General features: G+C 46.0%; 1 protein-coding gene and 1 pseudogene across 1 annotated transcript; both read left to right on the top strand.

The window, feature by feature from the left end:
* The first annotated feature begins 16,888 nt into the window (after window positions 1-16,888).
* Window positions 16,889-27,726, top strand: LOC120664906 (alpha,alpha-trehalose-phosphate synthase [UDP-forming] 1-like). Its single transcript, XM_039944291.1, has 18 exons — window positions 16,889-17,258; window positions 17,420-17,947; window positions 18,063-18,160; window positions 18,272-18,660; window positions 19,451-19,565; window positions 19,751-19,852; window positions 20,771-20,921; window positions 21,969-22,057; window positions 22,310-22,358; window positions 22,494-22,594; window positions 22,679-22,866; window positions 22,980-23,097; window positions 23,497-23,676; window positions 23,769-23,891; window positions 23,966-24,053; window positions 24,143-24,273; window positions 24,367-24,465; window positions 27,120-27,726. Exons 2-18 carry the CDS (start codon window positions 17,464-17,466, stop codon window positions 27,531-27,533), a joined length of 2,919 nt encoding a protein of 972 aa, XP_039800225.1. The 5' UTR covers window positions 16,889-17,258; window positions 17,420-17,463; the 3' UTR covers window positions 27,534-27,726.
* On the top strand, window positions 24,707-26,446 carry LOC120664908 (annotated as a pseudogene).
* Window positions 27,727-27,946: the final 220 nt, after the last annotated feature.

The following is a 27,946-nucleotide window of genomic DNA, read 5'->3' as shown; positions in this document are numbered from 1 at the left end:
CCGAAAATTGCCTATCAAATTTTTGGATTGTTGGAATTAGAGGCCAATTACGGCTCATTTTAATTCCAAAAAAGAGAGCATAAATCATGACATTTCTATAGATAAAAATAAGAGCATGATCCAACGTGCTTGTAACAAAAACAACAAACATGAACATGAAGTTCAGAAAATACACAGAGACGGGGCTGGTTCCGAAGGAACCAGATGCGTCGTTACCCGACATCGCTAGTCGAGCCTGTTCGATGTAGCCGATCAAACTCGATGTCGTGCAGGTGTTCGCTGTGCAGAGGCGACTCCGGGAAGTAGACGAAGTAGTCGTTCGCAGCGAGCAGTCACGCAAGTGCGTTCCCCAAAAACTTGATCGCTCCTCTACTCCTCAGGTGCAGAGTCTCGGTGAGGGCGCAGCTTCGGAGGCCTGCTCTTCCGGCGAAGTCCGTGCACTCAGATCGCCGGAACGGGGATGAGCAAAAATGTAGCACAGTAGTGGAGCACTCTTCTTTTCCCCGTCAAAGACAAAGGACGTGATGCCTCTCTTATTAGGCTTTAGGGGAGACCCTTGAGTACCCAAGTTAATGCCATCAACCAGCCAACCTTTGAGTACCCAGGTTAATGCCATCAATCAGCCAACCTTTGAGTACCCAGGTTAATGCCATCAACCAGCCATTAAAAGATCAGTTTTTTTGGTCATTTGTTAACAACCATTAAAGATCAGTTTCTGGTTATTTGTTGATGGCCATCAACGTAGTATTATCACAATTGTAATTACCCCTTAAAAATATGGGCCTTGAAATTTATTAATCATTTTATTAAATAGGCTCTTGGCCCATTTATTCTAACACTGCCACCCCGAACAACTTGCATGGCCGGCGGCCTGAGCTGACACCACCAGTCCACCACCACACGCCCCTCCAGCCATGCATCATGCACATACCTCTCTGCAGTGCGCACTGTCCGAGATGACATGTTCGATTCCTTACAATGACACGTTTCAAAAAGAAAAGAAAATTCTTTCAAAAAAAAGAAAGAAAAAAATTCTGCGGTACAAAACTTTTTAGAGGAAAATAAGAGCACGAAGCTTAAGGGGATAATGGTCATCATATGAATTCTAGGATAATTAACAAAAAGGTACTAATGATCATGTCTTATTACCCATATTTTGTACCAATTGATTTTTGCATGTACATACACTTTCTAATAAATAGAATAAGGTTATTTATTTTTTGGGACAAACTTTGAATCTAAGAATAACTTGTTTTGGGGGACAAAGAGAGTAGACCATAACTGCACCAAACCATTTTACTAATATATTTATCCCACACCACACCAGACCAAACCACATCTTTAATTTTAAACCCAAACTAATCCAGATCACATTCATCATACAACCAGCTAACTCCACTAGCTAGCTCCGTAACTCCGTTTGTGCACGTTGCAAGCCTGCAGCTGATATTCACATTCGTCTGTGCGCGTCGCAGCCTCGCAGGCATATCCAGCTTCATTAATCGGTCAGAATGATCCGAATCTCAAAAGAGTCCATATAACAAAATCAGGCCAAATTAAAACTGGGTGCATCCCGAGCCATTACCAGGCTGACACGAAGCCCCCTTGCTCGCGAGAAAAGCTAGATCGATCGAAGATGATAAATAATCTAAAGAGGCAGTACGTGCGGGAGAAAAAGAAGGGCTACACTAAACGCGAGGTGTACCAGCTAGCAGCTGCGACGACACACCACCCAGCTCATTTTCCTTTTGCAAGTTGGCCGAGGCGCCCAGAAAAGTGGGGCGCGCTAGATTCGATCGTGAGAAGATCTCGCCGCCGTGACAACCCGGCCGGCCGGCTCCGATCGCCCGCTGGGGCATGGCGTGCCGCGGCTTGTATGCTAGCTAGCGTGCGCTGCTGCTGCCTCGCCTGCGGGGGCGGGCGCAGGGAAAGCCGTGCCCGCCTGCCGCGGCCGCGCGTTGGTGCGAGCGTGCCGGGTAAGATCTCGCGAGATCGACCGGTGAGAAAAGCATGCTGCTGGGTGCATGACAGTGGCGTGGGGCCCGGCGGCCTGGCGGGTGGGGACGGGGGGCGCCGGCGCGGCTCCCGAGAAGGATTTGGTTCCTCGGTAGATTGCAGGGGCACATGCGATCGAGCTGGGTGCGGTGCTTTCCGGTAGTTGCGCGCGCCCGTGTGGCGCCGCGTGACGTCACGCCCGTGGACACGGTCACACGGAGAGAGCGAAGCCATGGCATCATGCTGCGTGGGCCCGCCGGTCGGGTCGATGTCGATCGATCGATCGATCGCTACGCCCCGGGGAAGCTGTGAGAAACCCGTGGGCTTTTTGCCTGCTGTGTGCTCTTTTATGCTGGTGTTTTCTCCAAGCTAGGAATGGAATTGAAGGGAATCATGAAAGCTTTAAAATAATTTGAAATAACACGGTTTGTGATTGAGTTATTGTTGATAACTTGATATTCTTGACTTACTTAATGTCGCTAAGGATGTTGCATTTAGCACGGAGGGCCTCTCTCTCTACCCCCTGGTCATATCATAACCTATCTTGGCATTGGAGTGGCATATGTATAGTGATGCCTAGTTAACATTTAGTTATGGATCAGATGTTATTTTTTGTTGTGTGATTGTCTGATAGAAGGTGTTGCAAAATACAATAAGGAAAGTTTGTAGATGTCCGTCTATCATTTTTGACGTTGGCATTATTTGATGCGGTAAGTACTCGACGGGATATGAATGACCTGATCCAGTTGGTATGGACTACGGACGGTGCGCCTGAGACATTCCATTATCTTGGTGAGGTCCCTTCGCTTTAGATTGTTATGTTTTATGTTCCTTTCAGGGCTTTTATGTTGCCCGTGCTGTAAGAAGATCTTAAATTGTATATAATACATATATAATGCAAAAAAAAAAAGTTATATTGTTTTACCAATAGGCTCCCTTTGATAAATGACAAGTATACATTCATTTTTTTGTCTTTGTTCTGGAAATTGCATAATGATTTCATGTATCTTGTACTAGTGAAAATATTTTTTGGATAATTTAAAATTCAAATAAAATAGTTTTCTGAATATGTATATGAAAATCGTGAAGTTCTTTTAAGGTGCACTTGAAAGTTTATCTATCCCCATAATTATGCTTTTTTCGATATCCATCACTTCATCAATAAATATCGTGATGCGAACTTGATGCAACCAATGCCAATCTATCAGCTATAGGATAGAATACCAATGGTGTATAGTGATTGGCACCTGTTCAAGAAATGGCGACGAGAACTGCCTATCTATTAGCATAGTGTTTGCCCAAACAAGGAAATCAAAGAAAGAGGGAAACAGCTAACATGCCATGGAAATAACAGCAGCCACTTACATTCTTGGCAGTTATTCCCCTCATCTTTTCATTGGCTAAGCCGCACTCAGCTTTGGAATCGTTAGTCTTTTTCCGGTAGAGTCGTTAGGCCGGGCAATGTTCTCAGTTGGATCCCAGCAACTATAGCGACAAAAGCAGCTATAGGCAGCCGGATGTACTGGACCTGGACGCGCGCACACCCATCGGTTTTCTATTATATTGTTGATAACAGTTATAGATTATTTTGTTTTCAGAGAGGCTGAATACGGTATTTAATTTGCAGATGTATATTTATATTCATTTCTATCTAGTTTTGAAGGTTCCTTGGATCCGCATCCAGCGCCGCCAGTAAAACGAGTGGCCTGGTCTGAAGGTTCTTGTAGCTAGCATCAGTCATGTTTCCCACTAACAGAAATTTCTTAAGCTAGTTAGCATGATAAAATTAGCATATGGATACCGGTCAAGGAGGTGCAGTGGCGCAAGTGGGGGCGCGTGCCTGCAGGAAAGAGCAGGAATTTTTTTGACTAGTCATTGCAGGCTGCAGCAGCATTTTAGCTCGATCAGCCCGTGTGGGGTAAAAAAAAATGAAAGATAAAATCCAAGGATGGAAAGGCGCTGCAAATCTGGGGTGAGATCCATGTGTCGGGTTGAAACCCCGGAAAGAGCAGATCCAACAACCGATCCATCACCTCACGAGATGCCGGTGTGGGGGCGAAGGATCATGTAACAATAAAGCCTGCTGGCCGGCCTCGTAGCCTCGCATATATATTTTTACCCTAGGCACGGCGAGGTGGTGAAAAAAAGGCCGGGTGAAATCTTGCCCCTTTTCGGTGGAGAGATTCATCAGCAGTGCTGCAGCCCTTTTCGGAACGGATCACGCGACGCAATTTCATCTCGATATTGTGCCTCGCTAGCTTAGCTGCTGGCTCCTTTCGGTGGCTTGCAACCTAGGGCTGACACCTGTATGCACACTGATGACTGATGCGCTGCTATCGTACGTGTAGTGTATAAGCATTATTTAAACAATGCACTTTACTATAGTATTTGCTTAACTGCACAGTCATGTTAGAGCATTCGCAATGGTTAGCTATTTAGCTAGCTAGATCTGATATGACAATAAAAAAATAGGAGAGAGAATAGTCACTAGTGATGAACAAATAGTTGATCTATTTCACATAGTACAAGAACATGTGAGAGGAACATATGGGTCCAATAGTATAAAATAGTTTTTTCTTTTCTCTCTCACTTCCACATCAGCATACTAAATAGCTAGCACTAGCTATTATTATTGCAGACGCCCTTAGAGCTACATGCCGATCTTTGCTGGCGCTAATCAGAGAAGCTGCTGTCTGCGTACGTGGAAAGCAAGGTGGCGTGCATCCGTGTCTGATTCTGAATAGGTGGTTTTTTTTTGTCCAAGTTCATCACAAGCAAGTAGTAGTAGTACGATTTACTCAGCCCCTATATGTATATTTATATAGGGAGAAATCCAAATTACACCCTCAAATTAGGAGAAGTCCGATTTTCAACTTTCAACTACAAAACCGGATAACAAAGGTCATCCAACTGTTGAAACCGGACAAATTTGGCCCTTAGGGTGGTTTCCAAGGTGGTTTTGTATTTTTTTTAAAAATAAAAAATTCTAATTAGCTTTAAAAAATCAAAACTAATTCATTTTGAATCAGAAAAATATGAAACTTGTCCAAATTTTTTCTTATTATTGCTCTATTTAAATCTTAGTTATTTAAAAACAATATACATAATTACAAGCAACTAAATATTATGAAAATAAAAAAATAGATCTGAATAACTGAAAAGTATCATACCAATAGATAGGTTACATTTTAAGAAAAAAATTTATAACCAATTTGTACTTTTTTATTTAAAAAGAATTACTTATGAATTTTTTTAGTTTAAATTTGAATATTTTTAATTCTCACAAAATAGAAAACCACCTTCAAAACCACTTAAAGGGCCAAATTTGCTCGGTTTCAACAGTTGGATGGTATTTGTTATCCAGTTTTGTGGTTAAAAATTAAACTTTTGTGATAGTTCAAGGTGTAAAGCGTATTTTTTTTCATTTATATATAGTTATAAGTATGTGTTCCATTCCACTCAAGACTTTCATGTACCAGTAGGCACTAGGCAGCCGTACAAGAACTCGTTCTGCTGAATGCTGTGTTCAGATGCCGATTGCCCACTGCAATAACATATCGTATCGTCGCTCATTCAGATGCTTCGATCCCCTTGCTAGCAATCTATCTGCAGTACAGCTCAATATCTCGGCAAAGATATTTTAAGCTAGCAGCAGCGAGAAAGCTGAGCTTGCTTGCCGAGCTAGCTGCCACTACGGTTGATGCCCCGCCAATAGTGTACTTGACCCCGATCGATGCGTTGAATTAATAATTATATAACAATCGATGATGACACTGATACGGTCGTCATGAATTCGTTACTTGCGGTCTTACCTTGGAAAACAGTACATATATATACATATATAAATATGATTTGGTTAGCTAATAACCAGCCCAGGGATCGTGCTTTGTTACGTTGACAATTCTGCGTGCTCAGGTGGTGAGGTGCCTTTTGCTTAGGGCAAAAACAAGCGCTTTAAAAACATGGCCTCTGAACGTGACTAAAGGCCTAGGCATCCAATCGCGTAGTCCATGGTCGCCATCTTTTTTATGCCCCGGCCGGGCCGGTTCTGTGGATGCTTCCAAAGCTGGCTGCCCCCTTTAAATTAGCGAGTGGTAGTGTGCAATTCCCTTCTCTCGCGCGCCTTTCCCTGCAATAATAATCCTATCCGAGTAATCTTAAGGGGGACGGGCTACACATCATTTGGAAAAGAGGATCGTTGTTGTCACCTCTCTAATTCCTTGGGAGCTAAGTTTTTGCCGGCCGGATCATCGATCCATGCTTCATGAGTCTGACCTCATCACCTTGTCCCGTAGCTAGACATGCATGCATGCATGGCTGCATGTGCCAAGAAAAAAGGGGGATAGGGAAAAAAATCAATCTTGTAATTAAACATATATATACATGCATGCCATGAACAGTATCGTGTAGCCACGGTAGTTTATATACTTTATTTTGTACCAATCGGCATCGAGTACACACATATATACGGGTGCTTAGTCAGACGCTGCTAAAAGGATTTTATTTTCTTTTTTTTGCAAAAAGGCCGGTCATCATTGTTGCTTTCCCCTGCTGGCCTTTCCACAAAGCCGTTTTGATTCGCGGGGGCGAGGGCGAAGGCGGGGAGCCAGTAGCTAGCGCCTCTCCCCGGCCGGCTAGCTAGCTTTACGACATTTTGTTCTCGACTTCACTGTGGCCGCCTTTTCCCAAAAGCCCCCTGCCCCTGGTGTGGTCTCGCCAGGATCCTGAATATCTTATGCGCGGGGCCTTTGCTGAGGCCGGGCCGGAGCGGGGCTCTCCTCGCTCCTCCTCCTTCATCTCGTCCAGCGCGCGCGACGTACGCAAGCATCAGCTCGGGTAGCTGCCGCCGCCTTTACGCGCGCGACCGAGCTAGGCCAGCCACGGCCGGCTCGCTCCGCTGGCGTGCGGGCGACGGGCATGGTCGCATGGCGCTGCTGCCGGCCTGGCCTGGCCTGGCGGCGGGCCGGGGTCAACGCGCGCGGCTCCTCAGTGGAGTACTGCGATACTCGCAATTAGCTAGGCTCTTCGCTGTTTGCAACTAAACGCATGCACGTTCCACGTACTTTATTGGGCCAAAGATCCGCGACGCTGACGCATGCTGCCATGCGTCCCCCCCATTGGAGCGTAGTGCGCTGGCTGAGAGAAGCAGTGTACTACTAGTAGTAGTTATCCCCTATGCCTCACCTAGCATATCAGCAATGCAGTGCAAAAGTTAATTAACCCTTCGGGCACTCGCTCTCCATCGATTAATACAAGGCCTTTGCTATGCTCATAGTATAAATTATTTAATTTTTCAAGATACGTAGAATGAAGGGAGTGATTGTTTAGAGGATGTTTGGATCAACTCTTTTATTATCACTAACTAGCTAGTTAATTTTCTCTAGCTGTGTGTAGAGGTACTGAGGTAGCTAACTGGATATATATAATACTAGTGAGGGCAATCATCTGGGAATGTTGCTTCCTACTTGGATCAGCTGTGTATTGGATGGATGATGGATCTAGCCGAGTGGATTGGCTCCAACAAGAGCACACGCAGCTAATTAAGAGGATGTGTGCAAAAGCTTTTTCAAAACAGTTTCACTAGTAAAGCTAAAGCCAGTGAAGAAAAAAAAACTAATTTCATCCGGTTCACTAGTAAGTCAAGGAGCGGGCGAGTGCGCGCGCGTGCGTGCTCCACGTTGGGGCTGGGGGCTGGGTGACCGATGGGCGATATCGACACCGATCGCGAGCGGCGATCCTGTCTGCGACCCAAAATCCGCGGGTCGTGGAGATGTGCGCGCGCCCCGGCCGACAGGCCCCGGAGCCATCGTGGTTAGAGCACTAGGCACACCCGCGGGCGCGCAGATCGTTTTGACTTGTGGGACGGCTCGCTCTGGCCTACCCCGTCGGGGCGCGCCGCGCGCTGAAACCATCATGCTCCAGGGCGAAACGGTGGCGCTCCGTTGGGAGCAACGCAGGGGCATGCCTCGACATGTCCCTCGTCAGGCCGCCATTAGCAGGCCTCAGGTGCCGATTTGTCGCTCAGCTGATCTGATCCCTCGGATGGGCACACGCGGTCATCTGGAGTGATTTTTCTTATACTAGTGCTTCCTGCATGCTAGTACTCTGCTAGGATGGATTGCTATATATATATATGGATTGTCATCACCTTCAGGAGAACAAGAACGGCATGCTGTACATGTATATGTTCTGTATGTATAGTTTGTTCATGTATACTGACATTTTGTCAAAATATTTGGTGACTTGTCACTTTTACAATTCAGGTTTCGACTAAAATATAGGAGCACCAAAGACTGACCAGTAAAGTGGCCTGATCTTTCTGAAGTATAGGCCACTTTGCCACTTTAGCTAAGTTTGAAAGTTCAACTGACTGGTAACATGCTCGTTTTCTATATTACTACTACGAATTTAATTTATGAGCTGATGAGGTGAGCTGCTTGTATACCACGCTTATTCCACACGCTTTTGGGCCCACGACCAGTATTTTATCTCCTCGGCAGGAACCGAACGCGGTACTTGAGCTTTGAGCCGGATTTGGGTTCGTCCGAGCAAACCGTCAACCGCATTTGAAAACTAAAAAAATCTCCTGTTAGTTGCATCCGATTATGTTCTGCTTCCATTCGCTCGCCTTTTGCGTTGATGGAAACACTATGCAAAGGCACATGAGGAAAGCTTGGGAAGAACCCGGTGCACCCGCCGCCTTTGTACTCCTTCGATTAACTAGAACGCAAGTGGCCATTTCCGGCATACAAAATTGAGAAATTGGTACGGCCACGGCGCAGCGCCCAGGAAGATAAACACATGTATGAAGTACTAAATGTAATTAAATAACAAAACTAATTACACAGTTTGAATGTACATGACGAGACAAATCTTTTAAGCCTAATTAGTGCATGATTAGCCATAAGTACTACAGTAACCCACATGTGCTAATGACGCGGTCAAAGGCCTCAAAAGATTCGTCTCGTGGTTTCCAAGTGAGTTCTGAAATTAGTTTTTTAATTAGTGCCCGAAAAACCCTTCCGACATCTGGTCAAACAATCGATGTGACCTTTGATCCAAAATTTTTCACTAACTAAACTAAACACCCTAAAAAAACAGACACTGGCGCTCCTTTCGTCGTCCATACCTGGCCGGGGACCTGGCTGTCGCCGCCGTCCGGGATTATCCGCTAGCTATAGCTAGCTCCTTTATCTTGCAAAAGAGATTCCTCGACATTTGGCTCCTTTTTTTCGAGCAAAAATGTTTCTGCACACCGGCATGCATCTTCCATTTCTGCCATTCGGGCGATCCAGCAGGCTCTGCCAGTGCCTATCGGCCGGCCGGCACTCTCCGGTGGCGGGCACAAGTAGCGGCGGCAGCACTTGCGAGACAGGCAACGAGGCGGCGGAATATTTGCCGATGGCGAAGCGCGGATTATTTTAGGGAATAAACCCGTATGCAGAGCTCATCCGAAAAGGAGCGGGGCGAGAAAGCAAGGGGGGCCGAGGGCAACATATTCGCGCCCGCTCCTATTACGCGGCGGTGAGGTCGCAGCGCACGCACACCGCACTACGGCCTACGGGCAGGGCAGCACGGGCGGCAGCCACTGGCCACGTCCCGTACGCCCCCACACGTCGCGCTCCCCCGGGGAATCCACGGCGGACACGACCACCGAAATCCACCCCGCCCCGGAAATCCACGCATGCCAGCGCCCAGCCCGGCCACTGGCCGGCCGGCCGACCAATGCACGCAGCGCAGCGCATGGCCACGCTCCCCTCGCCATGCCTTGCCCCCAGCGCAACTTGCACTGCCACCGCCGCCGCCTCGGCATACGGTCGCGGTGCGCCACCGCTCGTCGACCGGCCGGCTCGGCCCGCTCGGAGGGGACAAAAGAACACACTCGTAGCGTCCGATCATCCGGTCAGAATTTTTTCGTGAGACGGTTCATCAAAATATTAATAAATAACATTTGTAACATCATAAATCAACGATTGCAATATTAAAAAAACTACTCCCTCCGTTCTAAACTATAAGTCATTCCAAGAATTTTAGAGAGTCAAAGTTTTTCAAATATGATAAAAATTATATAACAAAGTAATAACATTTATGATACCAATTAAGTATCATTATATTCTTTGTTAGCTATATTTTCATAGTATACCTATTTGATGTCATAAATCTTTGTGTTTCTCTCTATAATTTTGGTTAAATATTAAGATGTTTGATTCTCCAAGATTTTTGGAATGACTTATAATTTGGAACGGATGGAGTATATATAAATGATTATGTCATCTGATTTGAGGCTGAAAAATTTCCGTCATAATATTTTTTTTTGCGGGCAATTCCCGTCACAATATTAACATTCTATTTCATGCAACATTCAAAAAATAATAATAATTACAGTATCGATGTTTATCTCTTGCAATATGTGTCGAGCGGCCGATGATAAATGTACGTGAGCCGTGGCATGAAAAAAACGGAACCCGATTCCGCGCGCGCACGCATCCGAACCGTCCCTTTCCCCTGTGCGTCCTGATAGGAATCGTCCCCCCGATCAGATAAGGGAGGAGGACGCGTACGCTGTGGCAGTCTCGCGTACGCGCACGCGCGCGCCTTTGCCTTCGCATCGCAGGCGGAAAGGGCGATCGGACAATATAATATACGAATACGGGGACTGGGAATATACCGACCCCTGGGGCGGCTTCGCGACGGCCTGAGCTGATCGGGGCGGGGAGCCCGCGGGCGGCAGCTTTGCGCGGCGTGGCGTGCGGGGGGGGGGGGGGGGGGCGACCGCGCCCTGAGCGCGACGGGGCGGGGCGCGGTGGGGGGAATCCGGATCATTTTTGTGGCGCCGGGGCGGGGCGCCGGCGCGGGCTCGCGCCTAGCTCCCGCGTCCACGTCGGCGGCCTGCCCCGGGCGGTGCTCCGGATAAACAGGCGCCGATCCGTCAAGGACGGGCTCAGCTGCAAATATTCCCTCCGGCCAACTTGTTGCGCGGCGGATATGAGGTGCTGTCGAACAAAAGCTCGACGGCGGCGAGCGACCGGAGGTCGATCGGCACGGAATGGAATTTCTAGCTGGTCCAGAGCGAGGCCCTGGAACAGTGCATGCCCGTCCCTGAAACAGTGCCTGCGACTGCGTGGGCCTGGTAGAACAGTAATACTAATACAGTGATCATTAGAAGTTCAGCGCACGTGCTTGACTGCTTGTGTTAAAAAAAATCGAGTGTGCGCCAATTATTGGACAGTTAAACAAATTATGTGACCTGTGATTTACTACTAGCTAGCAGCTGTTTATACAGTATACACACAGGGAGAGGACACCATCGGTGACGGTTCTGGCTGTCCTGCGGAGAAGCCATGCCATCTCCAAGCTAATTCCCTGCATCACAGCATCAGTGGCGTCAGATCGAATTTCAGAGCGGTTCACATCATGCATCCGCGTCTGCTGCACGCACCTATCTGATCGCTTGTTTTCCGCATGCATGTTCTTTTCTTTTTTCACATCCCCCTACATATACTAGGGGTTTTCACACATTTGCGACGACAAACATATATGTGTAGAGATCTTCGGAAAAAGGTAGATATATCTCTGTGTGATGCTGTCAAATATCATGATATATAGAACTAGAAGACGATGCATAATCGTCTCCCCGAACCTTATCGTGTGTATAGTTGCTTCAACGTAGGGGATAAAAGTTGATTAGGCATTTAGGCTTGCTTTTGGAGACAGCTCAAATCTTGATATGCTGTGTTTTTTTGTTGATGACATATTACTCAATTTCCGTAGTGCGTAACAAGTTCTTTATTTGGACAATAATAGCAAGATTTCTTAGCTGTGAATATCAATCTAGTTATTGATATGACAATGATCAAGAAACATATTCCTCTGTGTAATAATTAACAGCCAATAACCTTCACTAAAAAACCCTCGATAATATTCGCTGCCGCCAAAATTCTAGATAAACAGGCCCAGGAAAATTTTCAAAGGTGACCATGACACATTTTTCTTTTTTTCAATTGAGGAAATTTTAGTCCAGATTTCTGTTCTTATACTACTCACCACATATTGCACTTTTGAAAATTGAGTGCCTACCATATGCCACTTTATGTGCTATGCAACTAAACCGCACCATGCAAGTGTTCTAAGATTTTCCATCATACAAAACGGCAAAACAAATACAAAATATTGTTCATTCAACAGCTATTTAGACTACATACATCACACCATTTTTTCTCACTTTCAGGTATTATTCTTGTTTTTATATTTAAGATGTGTGTGAAAGATAATGAATTAATGATCCCAATAGTTAAAAATCGTGTGAGCCTAGCTTTTACTACTATAATGTCGCAGATGCCTTGAAACATTTCTTTTTTGTCTAAAAAAAGCTTTTTGTTACCCTAATAACTTGAATTTTGTATTTAAAAAACAAAGAGAAAAAGCTGAACTTGTATTATTCTCCTTGCTAGTTGTTACTCGGAGAACATCTTCTTCTATATATGTTCAGCCTGTTCGGCTGGCTGGGCTGGAGCTACTGCCCAGCTGCCACTGCCAATACTCTCCCTCTCTCTCTCTGGATTTGGATTCGTCGCTGGCTGGCTCCAGCCCAACCATTACATTACTCATTAGGAAAACTTTATAATGTTACTCATATTTTAGAAATATCATCTTCGTGCAAATCCGCATCACTCTATATGTGTCTTCAAAATAATTTATTTAATTTTAAAAGTTGGACTACAACATATGCGTTGAATAGTCACCTGCAAAACGAAACCACACCACACATAGGAACTACACCTACGGCTTACAACTGTTTCATCATCGGGAGGATAAAATGATATAACCAAAGTGACGAAAAATAAACCTTTTGAACCATCGGTAGAGTCCCTTATAGTAGTAGTGCCGACCGCTGATCGCTGGAGGAACTGATGTATGGCTAATATCTCTGCAAGTAGAGCTAGGACGTGGACCATGCTATTATTGGGTGACTAAGTGGTGAAAAATTAAATCTTTTGAATCATCTGTAGAGTCCCTTATTGCAGTAGTGCCGACTGCCAATTGTTAGAGGAACTGATGTATGCAAGTAGAGCTAGGATTTGGACCGTGCTATTATTGGGTGATGATGGATCGACGGAATGATCTAAACCACGGCACGACATGTAAAATTTTGGGTTGTACTCATATGATACGAACACGAGGGTCATATCATACCTAGTTAGGATCTTAGCATGATGAGTTGTATGGCACGGCCCGTGTTTTGGACTGTGTTTGGATCATCACGGCATGAAAATAGTCCGTCAGTATGGATAAAAAGAGTCATAGAGCAAGGTTTAAACTTTAAAGGATGCTTTGTCCGGGCTAACAAAAGCCACGAGGTACACGCCTACGCACAGCTATACAAGCGTGAAGCGCCGAGGCATCTTTCCTACCCGCAAGTTAGCAGCTGGCCGAATCGAAAGAGGTGGCGTCGTTGGCTTCTCTCACGGGAACCGCGCATGCATGCCTGCCTCCGTGGACCATCGGCCCGCCACCTCGGCGTCGCGCGAATCATCAAGTCCGTCACGCGAGAGGACATGCGGCGTCGCACGGCGCCATCCTGCATGGCCCCCCAACTTTCTTCCCCCGCGCGCCCAGCTGTCTGAGGCTGCGTGTGTGCGTGGCAGGCCCTGCTGTACCTGAGTACTCGCGGGGAGGGCACTGCACTGTAGAGGCACGAGCTGAGCACCCCACGCACAGTGTGCTGTACTTTTGTTCCCACACCTAACTCGAGTCCCCTGACGCCATCTTTTGTTCCCACGCCACCCTGGAGGCCTGGACAGAGCGAAGCACGCTCCACGGCACGCTGCACTGGCACTGGCACTGGCACTGGCAGCGGCGCGCCATGCACCGGCCCGTCTACCCGCGAGCATGCATCCAGCCGTTGCAGTCTCTCGGGGTCGGGTCGGGGGGGTGTTACTGCCCCGTAGCTGGCAACAGAGCCGCCGGCGCGCCGCACCGTCGCAACTCTCACGGCCGTCCGCTGCGCTGCCTGCTGCCTGTTGCCTGCCGATCGGTGTGGTGGAGGTAGCCGTTAGTTACAGCTAATGACTGCACGCACCTAAAAGACACGAGCAGCAACGCTCGCCTAGCCTGGGGGTTACACGTCTTTTCTGAATCCGTTACATGTCGTCATGCCAGCAGCTTCGCCCGTTACTAGCACGTTACCGGCCAGCCTTTTTGTTGCTCTTGACGCGCGCGAGGCGGCGGACGACGACGAAACGGGCCCGTGTTCTCGGGAAGGAAAGTGGGATAAGAGCTGTGACGCTGGGGTCGCGTAGCACCCACCACCAGCTGGTGTGGCTGGCACTGCCGCGCGCTGGTGGCACACGGCGCGCGCGCTCCGATCCCTTGGGGAGCACGACCTGGCCTGATGCCGCCCTGCAGTGCAAGGCTCCGAGTTTAACTTGGCCGCCGCCTGCGCGCGCGGCTGCTAGCCAGATCGAGAGACCCTCTCGGCGCTTCGCTCCCTCTGCAGGGCCGCGCCCTTCCGATCGTTTTCGTGGCCTTTTCCCCGTCGCCGTCGGGCAGTGCGTGTGCGATGATATTTTTGGCAGAATGGCTACGGCCCCGCGCCCGGGGGCGGCCGCAACCTGGGCTCAGCAAAAGTCGTGTCCAGCCGTACTTCCACGTGGACCTCTATTCTTTTTTTACTTCCTTTCTGAGGACAGGTCTTTTTCATTATTGTTCAGAAAAAAAAGATCGTTTATTTCTACACACGTCGTCCTAGCATTGAAGTTGACTGAAGTCACAGCATGCTTCAGTCGTCCGCGGTCTAAACTTGAGGACTGTGTTCATCCTCTTTGGTGGAAATTCTCTAGTAGACTGGCACCCATTATTACAGGAAGGCGCGGGAAGCAGGATGGCCCAACAAGGAAAATATGGCGGGTAGAGAGGCACGGTGGCGACCTTAGTGTTGACCATGGCTAGTAGTGGGTGGTGCCGGGATAGGGCAGTCACAGCGCGAAGGCCTTCGCGAGCCACGTTAATCTCTATGGGGCTCGGAAAGTGAACACGGTAACGGGTCATCATGCAGTGGATGTGGATGAGAGAATGGTGAACACGGATAACTAGCTAGAAAAGGAGACTGTGGTAGGTAGGGGTGGTAAAGGGCCCAACATTTTGAACTAGAAAATCTAAGGATCGGGTCCTAAAAAGGCCGGGCTCTAAACATATGTATTTTTGAACTAAAAATTTTAAAGACTTTATTGGGCTGTGAAGAGGCCATTAGGGCCATGGCCCATTACCACCCCTAGTGGTAGGAGGGAAGCTTGGAGTGGCATCGTACGGACAGGAGAAAGAGAAACAACGAGAGGTGCATGTATAGTATAGATGCTGTTCGTTCTTAATCTCACGGTCGGCCGCCAAAAATGTAAATAATAACAAATTGTAGTAGAGCATCTCCATGTTCTTTGCCACACATCATATTTGTGCTGAGTTGGAGGGGAGAGAAAAGGAGGGAGAAGACAAGTGGCTATAAGTTTACAATATGCTCTTAGCTGCTGCAAAACGGACTCCAATAAATTTGGTGACAGAATGAGAGAAGGAAGATGAAAAGTACCAACAGTGCAGTCTACCTATACAGCCAATGCAACTTATTATATATGAGCTGGCTATTAGATTGGCTTAAAATGATAGAGCAATAACATATGGCCTACAGTTGGCTAAATTATTAGTCTTGTTCTTATTGAATCTTTGATTCATTTGTAGGCACCACGCTAATAACCACGTGGTGAATTTGCTGTAACATAACTGTCCAATAGTTGGCTAATGTATTAGCCTTGCTCTTATTGAATATTTGACTCATTTCTAGGCACCACACTACTAACCAACTTGCTGTAACATAATTGTCCAAGAGTTGGCTAAATTATGAGCCCTGCTCTTATTGAAATAACCGTGTGGTGAACTTGCTGTAATATAACTGGTTGTCGCAACTGGCACTACCAGCTGTATCCTTCCAACTCCCATAAAATGTTATAATGTTACCCTTGGTTATTCAATCACACACGCAACTGTTAACTGCGGCACCTCATTTTGAATTATTATCTAATAATCCTCTAACAATGCTAAGATCCCATAGTTCTCGGGTTCAAAACTTCTGCCCCTAGGTTTGGGCTTGTTTTAAGATGCGTGTAAAACTGTTTATTGACTAGATTACAACGCATATGTTTTTTTTTGTATCAAAATTGTTTGTTGGAAGACTTTCATACTGAATCGAACTACAAATTGTAGTGTTCTAGATCAAACGAGTAGCGTTAGGATTATGATGATGTTCAACAATTTAACTTATATGAGTAGAACTATTCTATAACACTACAATTATAATTTTTCAACTTTTAAATTATAGTGTTCCAATCCAATTACCTTTCAATTATAATTATAGTGTTTAGAAACACCAAAAGTATATGAGTAGAACTATTTAAAAAAAACATTCCCGGTCTCATAAATTTACTAAATGTTAAAATTCTATCTCGGAAGAGCACTAAAATTGCGACAAAGATACACGTTGGAGACAATATTATGATCAAAATGTTAAATATCTTTATTTCACAAAAAATGTTAAGTATCTTTATTTCGAAAAAAATGTTTAAGTATCTTTGATTGGAGGACCTAACATTGCCGATGATCACCACTAACATGTCCTGCCATGGGAGGTGCGTGCCAGGGGCGAAGCTGCGCTTTGCCGTTGGGGTCGCCGGACCCCGATGAAATCCGTCAAATCAAAGGGAAAATACTGTTCGGCACTGTTTATATACGTGTTTGACCCCGATATTTAACAGAGCCGACCCGGTGGTTCCAGGTTCTGGCTTCGCCCCTGTGCGTGCTCTTTCTTTCTCCAAGTCCCCTGACAAGTTCGAGAAGTGATGAAGTTCAAAATGAATCTAGCGTCTGGTTCTCGGATGCCATAGGCGCCTAGCTGTACTCCAAACTCCCTCCGTCCCTCCCAAGCTCCCATAAAAAGCCCAATCCCTCCACCCCACCTGCATTCGAGAACCTGGAACAAGCGTTCGAGTTCGAGGCGAGGCGGCCCCTTTTGCATGTTGCATGCCGTAGCTCTGGCGGTGTAGTCCTCCTCCTCCTCCTCCGCTCTCCCCCCATCTCGCGATTCGAACCAGTCCCCCATTGCGAGCGCGCCGCCACAGCTGTAGCCAGGCTCCGGGAAGGGATCGTGCGCGCGGGGCTCGGGTTCCCCAGGAGGGAGTGGCGGCGGGCGATCGATCCGGGAGGCGGCGACTCGGGATCGGGTGAGTCGTCGTTTGATCTTCCGTTTTCCGAAACCCGCCTCTCCTCCTCCTCCCTGCGCGATGGGACTGCTCGGGTGCGCCTGTTGCCGCCGCGCCGCGCGCCCGCGCCGTCTCATCGTCGTTCGTCGCTCACCAGGCGTGTCCGTCTAATAATGCTGCAGGTCGGAGCCGGGGCCGGGGCGCGGCGGGGGAGCCGCGGCGGCGCATGAGCTCTGACGCCGCGGGCGGCCAACGCAGCAGCAACCGCGCAAGGGGCGACGCGGCGCTGATGCCGACCTCCTCGCCCTTCACCGGCGACGGCGGCGGCGCGGGCTCCCCGACCCGCGTCGAGCGCATGCTCCGGGAGAGGGAGCACAGCCGCCGCCACTTGTTCGCGTCGTCGGACGCGATGGACACGGACGGTGCCTTGCCCGCCTTCGCTTCCGCGGTGGCCTTCGTGGCGGATGGCGTTCAGTCGCCTGGGCGTGCGTCGCCCGCCAACATGGAGGATGCCGGTGGCGCGGCCCCTGGACACGCCGCGCGACCGCCGCTCGCGGGCTCCCGCAGCGGATTCCGCCGCCTCGGCCTCCGCGGCATGAAGCAGCGCCTCCTAGTCGTCGCGAACCGCCTGCCCGTATCTGCCAACCGCCGCGGCGAGGACCAGTGGTCGCTGGAGATCAGCGCCGGCGGCCTCGTCAGCGCCCTCCTCGGTAATTCCAAAATCTAACCTCCTCCCGAATGCGATGTGAACGGGAGACGCATGCATTCGAGCTCTGCGCTAACAACTACCTTGGCTCATATGAAATTTTGCTTATGCTCTACTAGGCGTGAAGGACGTCGACGCGAAATGGATCGGATGGGCGGGCGTAAACGTTCCCGACGAGGTTGGCCAGCGAGCCCTCACCAGAGCACTTGCTGAGAAGGTTTGTTGCAATTCGTGAGAAATTCCATGTCGTCTTGGTCAATAGAACAGTGACTTTTGTTATCACTCCAATACTTTGAGACATTTTTTGTGGATTGCTTGAACAACGCAGAGATGCATACCAGTGTTCCTGGATGAGGAGATTGTGCACCAGTACTACAATGGGTACTGCAACAACATCTTGTGGCCACTGTTCCACTACCTAGGACTACCACAAGAGGACAGGCTGGCAACAACGAGGAACTTTGAGTCACAGTTCGACGCGTACAAGCGTGCTAACCAGATGTTCGCGGATGTTGTCTACCAGCACTACCAGGAGGGGGATGTAATCTGGTGCCATGACTACCACCTCATGTTCCTCCCCAAGTGCCTCAAGGACCATGATATCAATATGAAGGTCGGGTGGTTCCTGCACACACCATTCCCGTCATCAGAGATTTACCGGACACTGCCATCCCGCTTAGAGTTGCTTCGCTCTGTGCTATGTGCTGATTTAGTCGGGTAAGCATACCTATCGATTTTGTGTCTGCTGTCCTTTTGTTGTATTTGATTGTCAAAGCTGAGAAGCTTAACTGAGCATCCTTTTTATGCTTGATTTACGTAAAGTAACTTTATGACTTTTTTTTTTTGAAAGATTGCGGGAGCACCGCTTTGTCATTTAAGGTAGGAGAAGCAGAAGTACAGATGACTTACAGAGTCTTGATTACATAGGAAACAAAGAGCTCGAACACAACTATGCTTTTTTGTGCATATAATTCCTAGTGAGTCAGAAAAATTCAGAGTAGTTGGCTATTTCGCTTGTCCAGAAATGAAGTTACTACCCCATCAGGGTGTAATTAAATTGATTCTGACGGCCTAGTGCCAAATTAGGACCTTGCAAAAAAAAAGTGGGGATAGAAATCAGGTGATAATGAAGGTTCTAGTTTGACAGGCCTGAAATGGATTGCTTGCTAGTTCATTGACTGTAAAACAGAGAAAGCGGTTCTAGTGAATGTGATGCTTTTGTGGTGTACTGCTATCATGATAGGAATGTATCAGATCCATAATATCGGTGATATTATTTTTAGCACCTACTGACCTGTCCAGTCACCTATGAAGTTTACTTCAGATGCAAAACCTTAACCTATTTATTAACTTTTACTTTTCCGCAAACTGCAAATTTCAAAGAAATTTATTCTGGAAAAGCTAAGATAAAGAATGCAGGCAAATGCAATCGACAGATCTTTGCATATGAAGCTATTAATCTTTACTTATGTCAGATATTTCATGGTGGTCTTATTTATTTCTTCAGATTTCATACTTACGATTATGCGAGGCATTTTGTGAGTGCTTGCACTAGAATACTTGGACTTGAGGGTACCCCTGAGGGTGTGGAAGATCAAGGAAGACTAACCAGGGTTGCAGCGGTAATCATCAAGACTATGTTTTTATGAGCTATGTTGTAGATATACTTAAAGTGTATTGTAACCTTATTCCATTCTCTTGATAATTCTTTATGCATATTTCAATGTCATATTGATTATTTACTGGTTATCCAAAACATATTTGCGAAATGAATGATTCTTTTCACTCACTTGGCTGAAATCTTCAGTTTCCTATTGGGATAGACTCTGATCGTTTCAAGCGTGCATTGGAGCTTCCAGCAGTTAAAAGGCACATCAATGAATTAACACATCGTTTTGCCGGCCGAAAGGTATGGAAACACTCGTCCTTTACTTACAATAGGACAAACTTATAATTCATTATAAGGAACCAGATACGAAAATAAGTTCATCACTATATTTTGGTTCCATCTGATTTTCTGTTAGCTTGACAAACTACACATGGAAATATCCATAACTATCTGTTGATTTATAGAACTGTGTATATGGTCTTTCTCTTTATTTGAGCCCCCTTTGAAAATGTTTGCTTTGTAGCAGGGCTACCTACTACATGATAAGTAGTTATCTAACTCCTTCAAATCTCTTTGATTTCTTTAAAAACTAGATGAATAGACTTTGTGTCATTTAAGTGTGTAATATTGTCAGGTAGCATGAATGGTAATCCTATTACAGGTGCAAAATCAATGTATCTCTAATTATGGCTTGTCATCTGGATAAGGATTTGTTATGTATGTCTCACAAGAATACAAACATCTGAATTGTTCGAGTTTACTTATAGTTGACCACCTGGTTAAAATAACTCAAAAACTATTTAACTCTGAAGAATATATGTCATATCAGCCTGTTGAAATGACTGCTGAAGATAGCTGATCAGTAATCTGTGGTCATAGCTGAGTGGTCCTATATTTCTCCGCATTTTACCAGAGTGATGAATTTGATAAGCAGGGTAGTATTTCTGTTGTGATCACTAAACCATGCATTATGTATTCATTGGTTGAACATACTTTGCACTCTACAGTACTGTGGTTGCTGAATGCCCTGGAAGTCTATCAGTTTGAAATACTCATCAGTTGCTACTTATCCTAATCATTTTGCTATCAATAATTTGTTTTTCCTTTATGATCATTACTTAACTCTGTAACCCATTTAGTTTTGAATTTTTACCTTTTTCGCTGACATTTAATGATATATTGTTGTTCCTCATATAATTTTTTTTAATAATGTGCTAGGTAATGCTTGGTGTTGATCGACTTGACATGATCAAGGGAATTCCACAAAAGATTTTGGCCTTTGAAAAGTTTCTTGAGGAAAACCCAGACTGGAATGACAAAGTTGTTCTGCTACAGATTGCTGTGCCAACAAGAACTGACGTCCCTGAGTGTATGAGCTCCTTTCTGTCTTCTCCCCTTATTTGTCAATGCTTAGTGCAAATCTTCAAGCATGTGTGCAGTATATACAAGATGCAGAAATATGATTTGACTTGCCTGAGTCCTTAATTTACACCTTAATATCTTCTGTATTAAATAAAAAATCCTTTTTCAAGTTATCTATTTGGGTATTTCTTAAGTTTTGTTTCTAGTTTCGGGTGTATAATATCCATGTCCTTTCACTTTTCTGGATAATGAGGAAGATAATCCTTTTGCATTTTTTATTCTGTAATGGGCTTACTCTACTTTTCCTTACTGAATCATAAGCTGCAGTGGTTCAGTTAATGCGTACAACTGAGTTCTGAAAGATTCTGAATGCTAAAATGTTCTATGAGTCTTGGGGGATGCTGTGTCATCCTCTGTAAGGGGTTTTCCAATTTACAATAGCTCTAGATTAGTGTTTGATGGACTTCTTGTTACATTATATGTATATATAATAACTTATTGCCTTTATGAAATGGAATAGACTTTTGGTTCTAGAACATGCGGAATTGCTAGTATATTTGCCTCAAAGCATCCACAATGTTACATTCTAATTAGCTTCTGTAGATGTCTTGTGGTTATCCAAAACAACACCTAGACGTGACCTGAGGGAGCAGTTGTATGCTGCTTGCAAATTTTTTTTTTATTATGTTTTGATTTAAAACACTCAATGAATGCTGCTATAGTTTGCATCTTATGTAGACAACTTGACGAACCCATATGTTTGTTTTTGGTTGTTTATTATTGATAAGAAATAAATTGTATTGTAATCACGAGTCACTTTGTACTTAGAACTTGCTTGAGTCTAGCGTGCGTGGATGAGGATGCCCATAGTACCACCTGTTCTTTTAAAAATGTGTTAAACCTCTCATGAGGGACCTTGCTTCTGGATAAATGGATTAAATAAATTGCTTTACAACTGTTTTTGCTGGTTTTATACCATAATGCCATTAATCTGTTCTGCGAATTCTACGAAATTGTTTTTGGTCACTGAATAACTAGTCACTATGATATGCAGATCAAAAGCTTACAAGCCAAGTGCATGAAATTGTTGGGCGCATAAATGGTCGATTTGGAACCTTATCTGCTGTCCCTATTCATCATCTGGTAGTTTTCCCACTTTTTATTGCTGCCTTCATAGATGTATTATGACCTAACTTTACCTAAGCAATATATCAAATCTTCTGCTGAGTAGGCACTGCTCATTAGCACCAATTAAAAACATAAGGTTCTAATTTTGCAGAAATGATATTATCTATTTTGATGTCTGAAGTATTACAGATAAACTATCAAGATTTCAATCCTGCATAAGATAATGCATTTTCTTAAAAAGAATCTGAAATAATGTATTTTTTGCAGGACCGATCTCTTGATTTCCATGCCTTGTGCGCTCTTTATGCCGTCACAGGTAATTACTACAGTTCTCTTGATGCTTACAATAGGCAGATTGGACTGCTAACATCTTTAATATAGCTGATGTATTCATTTAATCAGAGGTTTCCTGCCTTTTGTTATACATGTTAATTTCACTGTCTTTGTTCAGATGTGGCTCTTGTAACATCACTGAGAGATGGGATGAACCTTGTGAGCTATGAGTATGTCGCATGCCAAGGATCTAAGAAAGGAGTTCTGATACTTAGTGAGGTAACCGATCAATTATGCCATAATTTGTTGTTTCTGAGAGAATTGTTTTATTTTCTAAATTTGTTGCTATCACTGCAATTTCAGTTTGCTGGGGCTGCCCAATCACTTGGAGCTGGTGCTATTCTAGTAAACCCTTGGAATATTACAGAAGTTGCAGATTCAATACGTCATGCTTTAACGATGTCATCCGATGAGAGGGAGAAAAGGCACAGGCATAACTATGCTCATGTGACAACTCACACGGCTCAAGATTGGGCTGAAACTTTTGTATGGTGAGGTTCTAACTTCCAGTAGTTTTATTAATAGTTTGGACCCTAGTCCCTTTGGTATAAATTTTGTTTGCAACTCTGGCTTTCTGATGATCATCCTTTCATTTTTCATGTAGTGAACTAAATGACACGGTTGCTGAAGCACAACTGAGAACAAGACAAGTTCCGCCCAGTCTCCCTAGTCAAACAGCAATCCAGCAATATCTGCGATCTAAAAACCGTCTGCTGATATTGGTAATTCCATATTTCTTCTTTCTTACAATCATAATTGATATCGTGGTGAAAATTTTCATCATGTTAACTGAGTGTTATAATTCAGAAATTGCTCACTTGTATCCAGTAGCAAGTGCTCTTTATAGAGTCAATTTGAACAATCACATCTTTTGCTCATACGGATGTTGTCTTCACTCTGGTTGCTGCTTACCCTCTGCTAGACTAGGTCATCATGAGAAATTTGTCGCATATTCAAGTCTTTAGCGATTCAGGAATGCCAGTGAAGTTTTTTTACTTTCAGATTTCCATAAGACTTTCAGGACCCTTGCACTTTGAAGTTCTTTATGAGTGGATAATGTTAATTGGACCTTTACAGTAACAGCTTCAATTCTCGTTATTTATACATATGACTGGTTGTAGGGTTTCAATTCAACATTGACCGAGCCAGTCGAATCCTCTGGTAGAAGGGGTGGTGACCAAATCAAGGAAATGGAACTCAAGTTGCATCCTGACTTAAAGGGTCCTCTGAAAGCCCTCTGTGAGGATGAGCATACTACAGTTATTGTTCTCAGTGGCAGTGACAGGAGTGTTCTCGATGAAGTAATACTCAGAGCAGGCCTGTCTTTCATTTTATATTTGCGGTTGACCACTATATTTCACCTCAGAACCAACACATCTCTCTATGTGTGCAGAATTTTGGAGAATTTAAAATGTGGTTGGCGGCAGAGCATGGGATGTTTCTACGCCCGACTTATGGAGAATGGATGACAACAATGCCTGAGCATCTGAACATGGACTGGGTTGACAGTGTAAAGGTGAGCCTGCTTCATGAATAATGTCCTGTTGTATCCAATAAATATAAAGTTTCTGACAATTTGTTTCCTCCCAGCATGTTTTTGAATACTTTACAGAAAGAACCCCAAGGTCCCACTTCGAACACCGTGAAACATCATTTGTGTGGAATTACAAGTATGCTGGTAGGTGTTGATCTTCCATGCATATTTTTTTTATAGAAAAGTAAAAGCATTTGTGCGCTAACATTTTATTTCCACCTGCTATTGCAAAGATGTTGAATTTGGAAGGCTACAAGCAAGAGATATGCTGCAGCACTTGTGGACAGGTCCGATCTCGAATGCAGCTGTTGATGTTGTTCAGGGGAGTCATTCAGTTGAAGTTCGGTCTGTTGGCGTTACAAAGGTCAGTGGTGCAGTATGATGATTCACGTTGGTAGATCATTTTCTCCATATTAGGCTAGTTGAGTTTTACAGATCATTTGTTTCCTTTGTATAGGGTGCTGCAATTGATCGTATTTTAGGGGAGATAGTTCACAGTGAAAACATGGATACTCCAATTGACTATGTCCTATGTGTAGGACACTTCCTTGGAAAGGTAATTTTGCAGTTCCATGTTCTTGCTTCAATCTGTTTGTTTTTTAGGTGCAGATGCATTATGAAAAGCAGTATTTATGCTTCATTTTTTATGTGAAAATTTAAAATGCTTGGATCATAGTCAAACTTTCAAAGGCAACTATATCTTTCCTTACCAACTGATTTATGGTCAAATTGTAAAATACCCTGTTACTGTTTAGAAATCATTTTTTGGATAAGTCCTGCCTTAAGAAGAAACTAGTAGAAAAGCCCGTGCGTTGCAACGGCTATTAACGGTGTGGCTGTGGCTCTCCTCTCTTCTCTTCCCCGCACGTCACGACGTTGAAATGTTGATGCAACCGCCGCCGCCTCCTTGTTGTGGCCGTGGGTGCAGTGGCTTTTTTAATAAAACATAATAATGTCAAAATAAACATAGGAGGTACAAAGTGATTATTCTCATACCAAGTGAAAGAAATAATTGGTATTTCCAATTGATTGCAGTGATATGCGAAATACATCAATATAGAAATTGGCTATGGAGAAACTTTATGGAACCTAAAAATCTGGAACAACCCATAGAGTCATCCGATCAGTGACTTCTTGCCATCTGCACCCCACCTCAAAAAGAAAAAAAAAACACATTGAGAATAGAAATGTTTCGCCAGTGCAAATTATAAGACATGTACACTGTCCTGCATCTGATGTTCATTGACAGGAGGAGAAGAATACTGAGCCGATCAGTTGTAGCAGAGTTTCAGTTTAGAAAACTCTTTCTGAATACAGAAAATGCAGTTAAGATTTGGGAACAAGATAATCTGCTGATTTAAGAAACAAAGCAAGATAATGATGATAAAGTAGTACTGTTGAAGCATAATCAAGCGAAGAGACGGCAAGATAACTATGAAATTTTCCTTACTGTCAGTCAATGACATGATGAAGCGAAGAGACACGGCAAGCAAGACACCTGAATTGACATGTATCCCTGTTCTGCTGCTCCCTTCATCTTTTCATGCAACCCTGCACTTGCCCTGAAGTGAAGACAGTTGGCTGGCCTGGCCACTTGAGGCTCCTGGAGCTCTACCCGCTGCTTTCGTTCTCGATCAGTGCTCGCCATTGCCGACCAGTTCATCGACCTCCCCATCCTCGCGTTCTGCCTCCAGCCGGATAGCCTCGAGCACGCCACCATGTACCTCCACCTCGCCATCTACGCGTCCGTCAGTGGCACTGGCCGCCGACCTCGCATCGCACCGCGACGCTGGGGTTGGGGACGTGGTGGCCGCGCGCGCGGCGCCGATGTTCGGCCAGGAATTGCTCCTGCTCCGGTTCCAATCCGCGTACCACGCCGGGCTCGAGGGCCACTACCATTGGCTGCTGCAGCTCGTGGTGGCAGCGTCCCTCGTCGCCACAGCCGTCCTGTCGAGGAGCTTCGGCGTGGCGGTGGTGCGGTTTGCGTCGGTGCTGCTCCAGGGCGTGTAGTTCATGGTCGCTTCGCGCTGTTGGTGACGAGCTGGTGCCGCGGGGTGGCGGGAAGCACGGCGATGCGGAGCGCGGTGGCGTGCGCGACGGAGGGCAGTGGACATGCCAAACTGCAGTTCAGCTGCGCGATTGCCGTCGTGTGGGTCACGACGACATACCCGCGCGGTCCAGAGCAGAGCAGACCTCAGATCCAAGACAATGAACGCCGGGGCCACGTCGCCGCCACCCATCCCGCGCGGCTGCTCCCCCACGATCGGGGGGCTCCGGAATCCACGCTTGCGCTTGGACCGTCGGCTACGGCGGCGCTGTCCATCGGACGTACGTGGTGTCGGGCAGGGAAGGAGAGGTACGGTGGCGGCCGGCGAATCGGACCGACATGGAAGTGCCGGTGCTGGTGGCGGGGGCGGAGGTGGCGGCGTGACGCACCACGAGCACGCGCGGGACGGCGGAAGGTCCTCCGCGAACCCTAGGTGCCGCGTTGGCCACGGGCGGCGACGGGAGGAAGGCGCGCAGGACGGAGAGCGGTGGCGCGGGCCTCTTGCGGGCGACGGGAGGGGGAGCGCCGGACAGGAAAGGTGGGTCGACGTGCGGATGGCGGTTGTCGAAACGTGCGCGTGGGCGAGGGGGCTTGGGGCGCAGCGGTTTTCGTACGTCGGGGCAGATACCCCTTGCGCGGCGACGTGCAGCGGACGGAGTCGCGCTCCGCGCGTGACGCACGGCCACTGCCGCTTTATAGGACGCGGCGGGGTACGGAGAGGAGCGACGCACGAACTACTGCTGCATTATAGGAGTAGAGACTTGTCCACATAAAAAAGATTGATACTGTTACGTTAATTTACCAAAAGAAACATCCTTGTCAATCTGCTGATGCAACAATACAAAATGAGTCGCTTCTCAAAACTCTACGGATAAGTTTGAGACCAGAATTGCTAACTGTTTGGATATGCATTCAAATAGCAGTTCTAAATAAATGGAGGAGCTTTCTGTATCGATTCTGCATGTTTCCTTCTGATTGTTAAAAGCTTACTTTGAATAATATCCATCTGTTAGTTAAAAAGAATAATATCCATCTTTCAGGTGTACTGTAGGAGTTCTTATTTAAGTTCATTCATGTATTACTATACTGTTTTTGATGAATAATTTCAACGCCTGTTCTATCCATCTTTGACTTTTGTAGCATCTGCTTCCTCTTGTTTTCAGGATGAGGACATCTATGTCTTCTTCGATCCCGAGTACCCCTCTGAATCCAAAGTAAAGCCAGAGGGTGGCTCAGCATCCCTTGACCGGAGGCCAAACGGAAGGCCATCCAACGGCAGGAGCAACTCCAGGAACTCACAGACCAGGACACAGAAGGCGCAGCAGGTTGCATCTGAGAAGTCATCCTCGTCAAGTCACAGCAGCACAAGCAGCGACCACAACTGGCGCGAAGGATCCTCGGTCCTCGATCTGAAGGGCGAGAACTACTTCTCCTGCGCCGTCGGAAGGAAGCGCTCCAACGCCCGTTACCTGCTCAACTCATCGGAGGAGGTTGTCTCCTTCCTCAAGGAATTGGCAACGGCAACAGCTGGATTCCAGGCCGGCCATGCTGATTACATGTTCTTGGATAGGCAGTAAATAGCTCGCAGCCTCCGGGCTTACCAGAGAAGTATTACCCTTTTGGGGGGAAATATATTCATTTCTCATATGCGCGACAGAGTTCACCCGTAGCCCGTTAGTGTTGTACAATCCTGTACAAAATTTATGCTCGTGATAAAACTATGAGGGGAGCAAATGGAATGGATAAATGAGTTTAGGGATGTTCATCGCTTCTGGTATGATATGCAATCTTTGCGGTGTTTAATTGGTTCGTTCTTCGACTTTGCTCTGTCAAATATCATCAATTTTCTGCTACTGCTACCTCGTGAGTTTGGAATGGTGCTTCAGATTTGTAACTACACCTTTTTTTTAGAATTCACCCAGTACTTATGAAAGAAAAAATTGTAATATTAGGACTGCAAACACTGACCACTCGTGAATTTGCCACTCCC

The sequence above is a fragment of the Panicum virgatum genome, chromosome 3N (genome assembly GCF_016808335.1).
Source record: "Panicum virgatum strain AP13 chromosome 3N, P.virgatum_v5, whole genome shotgun sequence".
NCBI classification, from domain to species: Eukaryota; Viridiplantae; Streptophyta; class Magnoliopsida; order Poales; family Poaceae; genus Panicum; species Panicum virgatum.
The sequence above is the reverse complement of the archived record's forward strand: the minus strand, read 5'-3'. Positions and strand labels throughout refer to the sequence as shown.